A 13,665-nucleotide genomic window follows, 5' to 3' on the forward strand; every position below is an offset into this window, starting at 1 on the left:
AATTTTAGGGCCGTTGTATTCATTCTCTATATAAATGACTTGTTAATTCTAAGGATCTAATTACATATGCTGATGACATAGCCATACCAATGAATGGACATACATGGACTGAACTGGCACATTCAAGATCTGCTAAGCTAGATTCTATTTTCTCATGGTTATATCAAAACAACCTTATACTTAATAGAAACAATACAGTGTTCACTACTTTTGACAATTACAGATTCTATACCAGATAACATACATATCATGATCAATGGTCAGCACCTCAAGGGAGTCTAAAATAGTCTAATAGTCTAATCTAGGAGTGACATATGACTGTAATGTAAAGTGGGATTTGCATGTAAGTGGGATGTAAGATGGTATCATCGGATGGGGTGGTGTTTATAGTTCTTTGTTTGATCCTTTAAACAGGCTACAAAAAAGTATTTTTTTAAATAATTGGAATGGGTGAACAGGATCCAGACAGACTGTTGGATATCAGGTATGTTTTTGTTGTGAATTCTATTGCGTACCTATGTAATGAACTAAAAAATGAGTTTATTCAGAATCCAATTAACACTCGTTTTAAAAGTATTAAGTTACGAAAACACCTGTTAACAATTGGACAAAGAAACTATGTCTAGTACTCTAAAAAATATTTTAATGAATTGCCAAATAAATTTAAGGATCTCGATGTTGGTAAAAAGATGTTAAAACGAAGATTGAAAGAGCAAATCAAAGGGATTGATATTGTATTGAGGACTTATGATTATATTCTAGCAATGGATTCTATAGTTTTTTGTCTGTTAAGATCTTTTCTTTTATGATCTTTTTATATACCAAAACATTAATTTTTTTAATTTTTAGTATAGGTTATTTATGTACTGTTTTAATTGAGTGAGGGATACTTCACAATTTGCTTAAAATATATAATTTTTTTTAATTATAGGACCAACCTATGTATGGGTATTTATGCCCCCTATAGATCCTGGGAAAAAATTTAACAATAGTCTTACAGATTTCGGCTATATTTTTAATTACTTTTTTTATTTAATACTATTACACCCATTTAAATTAGGCTCACTGCCAGTGTCAATGGTAGTTCAACCCACTTCAAAAAAAAAATTCTTCTGAATTAAAAAAAACTTACGTATAGCACACTCAAAAGGACGTATGACATCAGCTCGTTTAGGCACAAGTTTTTCTACATCTTCTGTTTGAGCACTTGGTTGGCACTTCAAAATCTGAATGTTCTGAGCTATGTGATTGATGTTCTAAATCAAAAATACATATAATTACTCATTTTTTCTCGTAAGTTAAAAATATACATGCATCTAATTATATTACAAAATATGATCAAGCTCAAAATTCATGAGCAAATTTTTCTGTATTAATTTCCTATATATATATATATATACAATGGTGAAAAAATGAATCTGAACACAGTATTTTTAACAGAAAATTTCATTTTTAAAAGAAAAAATGTTTAATATTCAAACTTACTCAAATTTAATAGTTTATGTGTCCTCCTTTGTTTCTGATTATCTCATTAATCCTCTTTGGCATTGATTCTACTAAGGTAGAACAATGATTTTTGATTTCTTCACCTCGAAACCGAACCTGTATCACTGAACTAATAAGGTCAGTTTATGTGCTACAATTCATTTTCCCAAGTCTTCTTTTTAGTGTGACCCATAAATTTTTAATGGGATTCAGGTCGGGGAAATTCCCTGACCACGACTCAAACGTTTTGGTTTTTGAAGAACTCTTTTGCTTTCTTTGTCATGTGACATTGTGCAAGGTCCTGTTGGAAAATGAGTTCTGGGTTCTTCTGCATAAGTGGGACCATTTTTCTTTGACATATGTAATGTATTGGTCTGATTTCATCATCCCATCAATAGGCAAACGTGCTCCTGGCCCTCATATGTAAAACATCCCCAAACCATCTTTTTCGCTGGGTGTTTGGGAGCTTGCTGCAGATGTGCTGGTGTAGAAGTCTTCTCATCTGCTGACTTACGAATATAGCCCACTCTCTCCCCTTGGACAAAGAAATGATCTCGTCTGAAAAAATAACTTTTTCCCCTATCTCAATCTTTATTATATTCCTTTGCCCATTGAAGTCCTTTTGTCTTCATAACCTGTGTCAGTAACTGCTTTTTTTAGGTTTCCGAGCAATCCTTCCCAATGCCAAAAATGTTCTACAAACTGTCATTTAGAAACATTAGTCCCACTGGCTTTCAAGTCCCTATTAAGGTCAACAGCTGACAATTATGAATTAATTTTGTTTTTTCTTATTAGTAATTGATCCTGTATAGACATGGTTTTCTTTTTCTGTCCACATTTTCCTTTTCTGTTTGGAGAGACAGAGCCTGTTTCCCTAAACCCTTTCACGATTTTATTTACAGTACCTAATCCCACACTACACTCACTGGCAATCTGTCTTTGAGTCATTTGTGTGTGTTGGGACAGAGTAACAATTTTTTACTGCTTTCGTGGGTTTATATCCACTGTTTAACTACATGAGGTTATCTCTAAAGTAAAGAACTGTAAAAAAAATTTTATTTCTCTTAAACTACATACCTTATACTACTTCTCTATATGATCGCCACACGAATTAAGACATTTATCATAGCAATACATAAGGTTAAATATACCCTCGTTATATTCTTCTGGCGCCAGTCCATTTAGCCAGTGATTAACAGCATTTTTAAAATCTTCGTCACCTGCAAATTGCTCACCACTCAAAAATTCTTTTAATTTCCCAAACAAATGGTAATCAGGAGCTAAGTCCGAACTATATGGTGAGTGATCATAAATTTCCCTTCCAAATGTTCTCAGTAAATCACATGTCGGACCCGCAACATATGGACATGTATTATTGTGAAGCAGGACGACGCCATTGGTCAGCTGCCACCGCTAATTTTGAATGGCGTGCCACAACTTATAGAGTTTCATAGTAAGCTTCTGCATTTGTAGTCATTCCACGTGGCATGAAATCAATCAGCAGTATGCCAAACCGATCCCAAAAGACTGTGGCCATCAGTTTGGCATGACCTTTGTTGGTCTGGCTGGTGATTGAGAATGACACCATTCACTTGACTGCCATTTTCTTTCTGGCGTCTTAATACGAAATCATCGACAGTAAAAATTGAATTAAAGAACACATTACCTTTTTCAGTGTAACGCATCAAAATCCCAAAGCAGATTCCATTCAGTTTTTTTGTGTTGTTTCATTAAAAGAAATGTAGCACCCAATGTGCACAAACCTTTCTGAAGCCTAAATGGTCATGAACAATGCGATCAGTAACAGCTGTTGAAACAACAGGAAAAAGAAGGGCTAGGTCGGAAAAAGCTGAGTGACAATCTTTTCTGATTTCATCATCAACACGTTTTAACAAGTCCTCGGTGATTAATGAGGGCCTCCTCGAACATTCTTCATCATGCACTTTAATTCTGTTATTTTTAAACCTTTCAGATTATTTTCAGACGTTTCTTTAATTCATTACATTATCACCGTACACAGCAACCAACTGCCTATGAATTTCAGCCAGCTTAACATTTTGATGGTTTAAAAACTTATGACTCCATGTATTTCAAAGTCGGCAGCAAATATCGATTATCCTATTAATTTTATAACATAATAAACTCACCCGTAATCAAAGATTCTACAATGGGAAAACTTGCAGACAACAATGCAGTGAGTACATCACTAGCATGGCCATGAATGACACAGGTTTGCCAACCTTAGGGTGAAATTTCCCAGCGGTCTTTACTTTAGAGATATCCCTCACAGAAACAAATAACAAACAGAAACTCACAAGGTCACTAAAAACTAATTAACAATGAATTATAAAAGCACAAAAACCATTAATTCTGATAACCCGTGAGTATTTAATTCATTAAAATTATTTACTGTTACGTAGTTTCCTTGAGCTTTTTAAGAGTTATGAAATTGTCAATCATCCACTAACAATAAAATTTCAATCATGTTTTAGATTAGATTTCTATAATAATAAACAAATTATAGATTCAATTTAGTTTTCATCACCTAATTGTGAGAAATCCATAGTGCTGTCAGTATTAAGAGATACCATTTATCCAATTCCCAATAATTTGGTTCAACAGTATCCATTATATGTTTAATACAGTTTTTTTGATTCCTGCTGGCCCGTTTTATTGATGGCTTTTAAGCATACATTTTTAACATCAGATATTTTACAATTATATTTTCTGACGCTACGGAACTTTTGATTTGTTCCCAAATGATAGGGAAGTAATCCAAGCACAGTTTTACCACTGGATCTTGCTAATTCATCAATTTTAACATATTAAAATTACTTTAATACGCTAAACCCTATGCAATAATTGGACTTTAAGTTGATCCTCTTCAAAGATTAAACCAAACCTAATGCTGAAGAGCCTCATTTTGATATCATTCTTTTTCCATAAGATGGCTGGAATTTTTTCCTTTTTACATGAATGAAAACGGACACTGCCCAAGACAAGAACTGAATTATCTTATGGAAGAGGTAACACAACTAAACCATTTCTCAAAAGATGTTTATCATATTGTTAGTCTCCTGTAGATTTATATTAAAATACTCGAGACCACCACTGAAAAGCCCAGTATAACTGCCGATATGCATAAATATGAGATGCCTACTTTTACCCCATGCAGCCTTATTACCAGTTGATAAGCCACACAGAAAGACTTCTTTTGATGAAGTCAAAGCTTTATCTTTCCAAATGAAACTTTTCATGGCCTTGGTTGACCTTTCATCTATGTAATATATTCTAGATCTTGTTTCATTTTTTTTATTTTATTAAAGTAATATCTTCACCGTATAATAATAACATCCTTGTTAGTTAAACCACTTTCCCAGACCTGTTTTTTATATTTAAAATTCTTACTTTTTAACAATTTATAAAAAGCTGTTCTTCAGAAATCTGATAGATCATTATCATCATTTACAACTCATAACACTGTCTATTGTAGGCAGTTCATTTTGAAAATAAAATTTGTGTACTTTTTTGCATATCGTGTTTTTTTGTTTTTATCAAAATCATCACCTTTTTCTTCAATTGACCTGTGGAGTTTGTTTTCTTAAGTGACTGTAACTTATTAGTATTTTCTTACTTGCAAATCACATTGTACACTGAAGCAGCACAACTTCTAGTTATGTAAGCAGTTTTATTAACGACATCTGAAATCAACACCTTTGGATTACTCTGTAATTTGCTTTTGTAAACATTTAAAATTATGTTTTTCTGCATGACTTGAGAGTTTTCGCGGCTTTTTTTTCTGGAGGGGAATCAATAATTGTACATTATTATCACCTGAAATGGTATCAGACATGATGTCAAAATAATGGTATAACTCAGTCGTACAGACAAAAATCTAAAAATACACTACACTAATGTCCCAGCAAAATTGAAAAAAAGTGCATTATATTAACTTTAAATAACAATAGAAAATAGCAGAAACACAAAAATTGAAGATGAGAATTAAAAGACTGATCATATGAAAAGGTTAAGGATTTTGGTGAGAAGACACAATATAAATGTTTGATTACATGTAAGACTAATTATACAGTGACTAATGATTATAGTGTTATATCTAGAAATGGCTGTGTTGTGAATTGGCACTGATGCACGGGATGTGAATTAGCAGAATCATGATGAACTCATTCACACAAATGCAATGTTTATTTATTCTTCACTGTACAAGCTAACTGAATACAGTATAAGTAGAGTTTATGCTCAATCCAATCACTTCATATCAAGATGGCATACGTACTACAAGCAACCATTTAATCATATCCAGTCATTTCAAGCTCAAAAACTTTTTCTGTTAGAAAAATTAAATGAAATTTTTGTAGTTTGCTTGTACAAACTAAAAAAAATTACCACACATAATTTTATATTTCTTGCAAATCCCACAACTTTTATACATTAGATTACAACTGCTTGAAAAACACGATATACAGAAAACTTAATGGCACAAAATTGACAAATTTGATGATGTTTTTATGCATTTTAGTTTTCATTCATTGCTTTTAAATGTTATAATCTTGTTTCATTTAAGATAGACATTTTAAATAGATATGTCATAGTTTTTACTCTTAGCTATCCTAAGATATAAAATGTTAGCAGCAGAAAAAAACATATTAAAGATGTTCTAAATTCATGATATAAACAAAATTTTCCCGCAATTAATGATGACTAAATAAGTCTAAGATCAGAAATAAATAAAATTTACCTGATGCAGGATAACATTTGAAGTGCAGTAAGCACGATAGAAACAATATGCACACTGAAATAAAGACTGTGAGTGCTCTTCTGTTATATGTTGACACAGATCATGTGGGGTGTTAAAAGTGTCAGTACAATACACACACATCCTCCAGTCTCCCAATACTAGAACAAAACCACACTCAAATTTTCATCATTAAAAAATCCACAAATCAAAATGAGCTTTTAATTTAAAAAAATAACACAAAATTGCCTTTAAGGAATTTTATTTCTGTTGTGTTTCACCATTCACCGTGACCTCTACTCTCGATGACCATGATCTTCTATTTGATTTTATGAACTCTATTACTACAAAAGAAGTTTTGCTTTTTAGTGATTTCAATTTTGCAGATATCAAGTGGGACAATTATGTAGTAAAAAGCAGATTCTCTGCGAATTATTTTTTTATCTAACTGTGGATCTTGGTTTTTTTATAACTTGTAACACAGTGAATCTGTAAACAAGGCAATGAACGAGTCAACTTGCTTGATCTTGTATTAACAAATAATACAGACCTCATTAACATGATTGAACATTTACACTTTGTTGTCATCATGGCGCATATGCAGACTATCTAGCTATTGTTATCTGCATTGGCTGATTGTGGTTTAACTTTAAAAGAGGAAATTATATTGCCATAAATAAAATGTTCAAAGAGACCGAATGTAATTACTAACATGATGGATAATGAGCTGGCCTGGTCTAAATTCTATGAAATTTTGTCCATATTCTCTAGATAAAAATAGAATACAATTTAAACAACTGTGGATAAATGCTCAGAAAAAGAAAATAAGACTGGCCTAAATACCATAGAAGTGGTGATCGTGTCAATTACGCAGTGTTCAGATCATTGTCTAATGAGTTAATTCAGAGGGCACATGAGTCAAGTGCTACATATACTGATGGTGTTCTAATCAGTAAGGGAGGCAATTCATTTTTCAAATTTATAAATATAAAACTATCATAAGGAAGGGGTGCCATTTTTTTAAGAATTCCAATTGTCTGGTTGTTGACAGTTCAACACTGGCTGATTATTTCAGCACGATTAATTTGTGATGCATATAAACAGTGTTTCTGAAAATGACGCAAGTTTCTAATGACTTTAGCTCCTACAATATTTCACAATATCCCAGTTAGGCTGTAAATCACATTTTAAAAAAATGTCTTATGGTATTTAAACAAGTGCTAGAAAGTTTGTAAACAAACAAATTACATAACGTATTCAAAAATATTTTTTTACATAACTTGATTACAAACTTAAAGATCAGTATATTAATTACAGGACTGAAAAAATGAATTTGCATCAAGGTATGTTAGATTTAACCTTAAGCAATTTTGCTGACCTTTAGCTTTACACTGTAACAATGTATTCCTTAAAAAACTAATTATAAGACTGTGAAAAGAGAGAGTAAGAATAATGAATCAAAACGTAAAATAACAAGTATGCTATTCACAATTTGTATAATTCCAACTATAAACCTTGATGATAATGCAAATTCATATTCCATCATCTTTAGAAAAATATAAAGTGAATGAAGACATGAAAAAACAGATTATAAATATAGTAATAAATTATAGGATTTCACAAACACAATGAGATTAAAATATAAGTAATGTAAAATAAAGATACATCAAACCTGTCAAACATTAGAGAAACCCCTAAAATATCCAAGGCCCATTAAAATTTTTAACAGAAAAACAATTTATTCTGAACACATAGTATCATGAACATATTTTTTAATCATTTACAGAAAAAAGAATACTTAAAAAATCCATCACAGATAGTCTTTAATTTTCTCTAACTGAAATTAAAAAAAATGTTTTGGACAATGAATTAAATACTGAAAAATTTACCGAAAGACTTACATTTTCAGAGTGAAGGTCTTGAATCTTTATAGGTATGGTACCATACCAATAAGTTATATAATGTTAACATTAAAAAAATATGCTATACATACTAAAGAAAAAAGTATTACCTTTATTTGTATTTTTCCTAGTCGCTGCATTCATATGACCTAACAAATGTACTTCAAACTTTTTAAATGTATCACAAGTAAAGCTGCAAACTGCATCCATGCACTTAAAAAGATGACGAAGTTTTCTAGGAGCCAACATAAGGTTATATATATCATTAGGTTTCACAGCCCGAAATATCTGTGGGCCATACTTTTTAACTTTACGAATAACACTGGCAGGAATTTTGCTGATAACTCTCACACCACTGCCATCAAATTTTGCAAGAGAAGATGTTTCATCAGGTTGTGTGCTCTTTGGAGCAGAAGTTGGTGCAACCAAAGAGGATTGTCCCTTTTTTGGTGACAAAACACTGATTAAAGTTTGACTGCGAAATGAAGGCATTTGCAAGCAGGTTTGATTAGTGTTTTGATCAGACTGCATTTGTTTATTTGACGACGCAACTTTAATGACTTTTTTTGACATTGGCAAATAATTTCCAACTGATGGTACAAACATATATGATGATGAATTCTGTGGGCGTACCATAGATAACTGTTCACCGGTTGTAAAGCTCTTAAATGTAGCAATGGTTTGCAAAGTACTTCCTGAAGTGTCTGTATCCTGCAAGAAAAAAAAAATCAAATTTGAACATTTATGAAAAGTTAACACAGGAAGATAAAAGTGAATATATTTATTCCCTTTCTCAGCCAAAAAGTGCATCAGCAACAGAACTTTATGAATATATTTCAACCACTTTTTTACACTGCTGCCTAGATGAAATACATACTTCTGGGCATTAATTCTTGACAAAACTAATTATAAGTGATATAATTTTTAAGATATATATATATAATTACTTTCAACCAAGGCTTTACATTACTACAATAATTTCCTTTTATATAATATCAAATTTTTGGACTGTAATATATATATATTTTTTTTAATATCTCCAATTAATATTAAACATAATGTTTATAGATATTATATATATATATATATATATATATATCTTTACTTATATTTAAGAATATTAGTAGTATATTTAATATTATTAATCCTTAAAGCCTCGAGGTACCGATCTTTCAAGATCCTGTAACGAAGTCAGAAAGCTCAAGGTCCCGATATATCAGAACTCTCTTTAGAGGTCAACGTAGTCCATTTTTTAACCGCTAGATGGGATGATTATACATCAATGCAAAGCTTAGAACTCCAAGAAGACATTGGTAGTGTTTGTATATATCTATCGATATACTGTCCAAAAAAAATCAATACTTTTACACTTACATATCGAATTGTGAAGCTTACATGCTGAATACCAGTTGTAAATGTTTCTATGAAGGATGTGTTTTATTTCTTTGTTTTAACATTATTTTATGGTAAATTCATTCTTTGAAATGTTTTTCAAGATTAATTTAAGTATAATATTTTAATATTTCATTTGTTTTTTTTTTATATTTGTAATTATTTTTATTGCAAAAGTATGACTGGATCTAGTCTTCGTGTTCGCGATATAGAAGACATTTTTGATCTTAAATGAAAGTGAATATGAATTATCAAGTGACAGCGGATCAGATGAAGAAAAAAGTGACAATATTTCCACAAGTGATAATGATTACGAATCCGAGGATAAAAGAAGAAATATAATTGAGCCCCAAGATGACATAGCCTTGGCACATCAATTTTTGGAGCTTCCTGGCTCAAAATGTATGCTAGTAATTGCTTCTGATCCAATTAATTATTTTTATTTGTTATTTACAACTAGTTTATTACAACTTTTTGTGAAAGAAACAAATAGGTCTGCTGAACAATATTTGAATAAAAATAAAGAAAGGTCATCTGGACTGTACAAAAAGTGGATAAATGCGACTGAATCTGAAATAAAAGGATTCATTGCTTGCATATTGAATACATGTATAAACAGAAAGCCAACCCTAATATGTTACTCAAATACAGTCTCATCTCAGGCTACACCTTGGTTTGGGAAAATGTTTTCCACACTTAGATTCAGACTCATTTAAAAATTTTATCCATTTACTCAATAGTGAAACTTGTCCACCTACCGGCCACAAAGATTATGATCCCTGTATTATCAACCTATAGTTGAATTTTTAGAAATTTAGATTTTGTGAACTAATTTTAGTGAATAAACTCTTTCAGTATTTTACTGGGATAATAGTGTATTGGAAGCATGTTTATTGTTATCATCATGATTTTTTGATTGAGAAATTTTTCATTATTTTTGCACGCTTACTATTTTTTTTTTTTGTCAATTTTAGTAAAGGTTTGCATTTTTCTGAAAAATGGGTTGAGGTTTTTGACCAATACTGGCTGAAATCACCTGAGGTTTTAAGGGTTAAGTGCTATAATTAACATTTTGATTGTGTGAGTTAACTATTTTTAAACATTTCGTTTCATTAAAAAATCACCAAACTATCATTTTTAATACATTATAAATATTTGAATGATTCCTACACAAAATCTCATAATTTTGTTTAGCGGGAAAACAGATGTATATACAAGAGATTTCCAGATATTTACTGAATAATGGAATATCATATGGATAATGGTGGATTCATGGAGAGAAGCCAAATGTACATTAATACATACTTCAAGTAGGATTCTAAAATGATAATAAGAAAATTAAGCAACTGATGTCAAAACACCGGTATGTGCAAAAAACTTGTTCACAAGTTACCGATTCTCTTTTAGATTTTAGGGTTAGCGTAACTGTATTGTAACAGTAAATGTAATTAGTATAATGTTAGATTTTTTTTTTGCTGTAACAAATGCACAATACTATACCTAACTTTTTTCCTGTTTAGCCTCAGGGAATCACCACCAGGTATTACTTCAGAGGATGAATGAAGATGATATGTATGAGGGTAAGTGAAGTGTAGTCTTGTACAGTCTCAGGTTGACCGTTACTGAGATGTGTTGTTAATTTGAAACCCAACCGCCAAAGAACACCAGTATCCATGATCTAGTATTCAAATTCATATAAAAATAACTGCCTTTACTAGGACTTGAATGCTGGAACTCTTAACTTCAAAATTAGCTGATTTGTGAAGACGCTGGCACTCATCGCTAGACCGACTCGGTGGGTTTTTAGTCCGAACTTATATCTACTTAACCTAACATTGATTTATTTACTTTAAAATATGTAATATTTGAAAAAATTTTAATGTATACAACACACAACTTTTTTTTATTCGTGTGTTTGAAAAAAGCAATCAAAGCACATCATCCTGCCTGACAAACATTGCACTTGGTTTGCACCTTTTTTGCTTTAAGAGACATCTGTTTAAGGTCATTGTATTTTGAAAAGTTCTTGTAACAATTTTTACATCGTCCTCGTGTTGCTTTTTTTTAAAGAAATGAGATAATGTAGACAAAGACTGTGGCGGTATGTCTACTTCAACTCTGGCTTGGTCCAACCTACTCTCAATAATAATCTCTCAAAAATCTGCTATACTTTTAAACACAGACCATACAGTCACAACTGCTACATTTAGGATCAAGTCAAGAGCCACCTTTCAGTACCATTTGATGCTATGTCTTAGGCAACCAGTGATTTGCCCCCATTTGATCTGAGATTGATAAATGATTTCCCATTATTATATAGTTTACTACTGCTTGAGGTTTGACTTTTTCTAGTTTACATTTTACCATGTAACTTTTTTATTTTTTACAATATTTACCATGTTATCTGCATGCTTTGTTGTAGGTATTAGCACATCCCTCTGATCCTTCAATTTGAGGACAACAATATTATTTTCATTTTTTTGTGCAATTATCCTACCTTTTTCTAATTTAGCCTCTGGCGCTGCTGGGAATTATAATTTCTTTTTTTATTTAAAATACCAACAAGGCGGGTATCATTTTGGAGCAGTGTTTCTGTAAGCAAAATACTTGTGTACCAACTGTCCACAAATAAAGTTAACTCTTTATTTACGTATGGCTCCAACGACTTCTAACGACTTTTAGATATTTTTTTTTATGACTTCTATCTTTTCTAGCATATACCTTAAAGGCAACTGTATAACAGTCTCAGATACAAAGTTTGAAAACTTTTACGCCATATCGATGAGATTTATTTTGATATATCGCATAAAAACTATTCTGCCTCTGAATGTTACTATACTTTCATCGATACACATAAATTCTGAAGGTGTTACAACCATTCAAAAATTGTCTCAGGATATCGACACAACTATCAGGCTCATAGACTGGATCAACATCACTATTGTAGTAGTAACCTAACACTTCCTCATCATCTGTATTTTCATTCAGAATTTCTATTAATTCCTTCAAAATTACTCTTTAGGCATTACTTTTCATGTGATAAATAACTAAATAAAAAAAGAACACAAAGTTTGATAAATAGACAACTAATATAAATAAATAATCGCACTAAACAACACACTACTCGTTTCACCAAGAACACAGACCGATGAGGTTATGAGAGAAATAAATAGGTTAATCAGAGCCACTGCCTTAGTGACTTTCTGGTTCGTAGCTTATATTAATTAATCTTGTAATAAAATCAGGACTGTTCTAACATAAACTATAAAAAATTCATAATTTCAGCGCTAAAATACAAAGAATTCTTACAAATTTGTACGTATTCGAAGTCATATTAGGAAAAAAAAACTGATATCTATCGTCTAAGCATATTACGTTGTGCTCTAAGGCTGTGGCTATCGATACCTGCCTTAAAAAGTATTGTAAAACGATCCAATACGGTACCAGTAGCCTAGAATAAGACAATGTTTTCAAACTGTAATGACCCATTTTTGGGTCATGTACCACCCAATGTGTTAAACAAAAAATTAAAATAAAAACTTTAAAAAAATTCAGATTCCATAAATAGATTTACATTATCTAACCTCTTAAGTAGCTCCAAATTATCGCTTATAACAGAATAATAATGAATACCAATGACCTTCAAAATTTTATTTTCATCTAAACTGAAAATATTTCTCTTTTAGCTGGTTATTTACAAAAAAAATTATTCTGGTATCGTGACTTTCTTGTGAATAAATTCCAGGAGCTTGGAACAAAAACTATTTGTGTGATAAATACGATGAGTATGTGTCTATATAAACCACATTTATGAAGCGACTAAACTAATACGAAAAATGTTATTGTAAAATACTTACATCTAAGTTAACTGATGCAGATGGATTCAGGCTTATCACACTTTCTATTCTCAAATTTTGAAATGAATTATCTTCATGAATTACTCCAAATGATTCCATTCCAACTACAGATGTAACTGAACTACTTGCAGATGGTATAGAAGAAAAATTTGAAGAATCTCCCCCTGTTTTAAAGCAAAACATTTAATATTTCATTATTTTTAAACATTATAAGGTAATGTTTACGGTGAGAAAATTAATTAACTACCGTTTACTAATACTAAGGATTAAATGAACT

The 13,665-nt window shown here is 31.2% G+C and overlaps 1 protein-coding gene across 3 annotated transcripts in view; it reads right to left on the minus strand.

The window, feature by feature from the left end:
• Positions 1-13,665, minus strand: part of LOC142323088 (uncharacterized) — a 162,982-nt gene that overhangs the window by 89,520 nt on the left and 59,797 nt on the right. For all 3 annotated transcript variants that reach the window (XM_075362262.1, XM_075362261.1, XM_075362260.1), the window contains exons 8-11: positions 13,389-13,552; positions 8,250-8,850; positions 6,242-6,399; positions 1,133-1,256 (exon numbers count right to left, since the gene is read on the minus strand). In XM_075362262.1, the coding sequence (XP_075218377.1) occupies positions 1,133-1,256; positions 6,242-6,399; positions 8,250-8,850; positions 13,389-13,552 (1,047 nt within the window). The remainder of the gene's footprint in view (positions 1-1,132; positions 1,257-6,241; positions 6,400-8,249; positions 8,851-13,388; positions 13,553-13,665) is intronic.

This window comes from Lycorma delicatula, chromosome 4, assembly GCF_047948215.1.
Source record: "Lycorma delicatula isolate Av1 chromosome 4, ASM4794821v1, whole genome shotgun sequence".
NCBI lineage: Eukaryota > Metazoa > Arthropoda > Insecta > Hemiptera > Fulgoridae > Lycorma > Lycorma delicatula.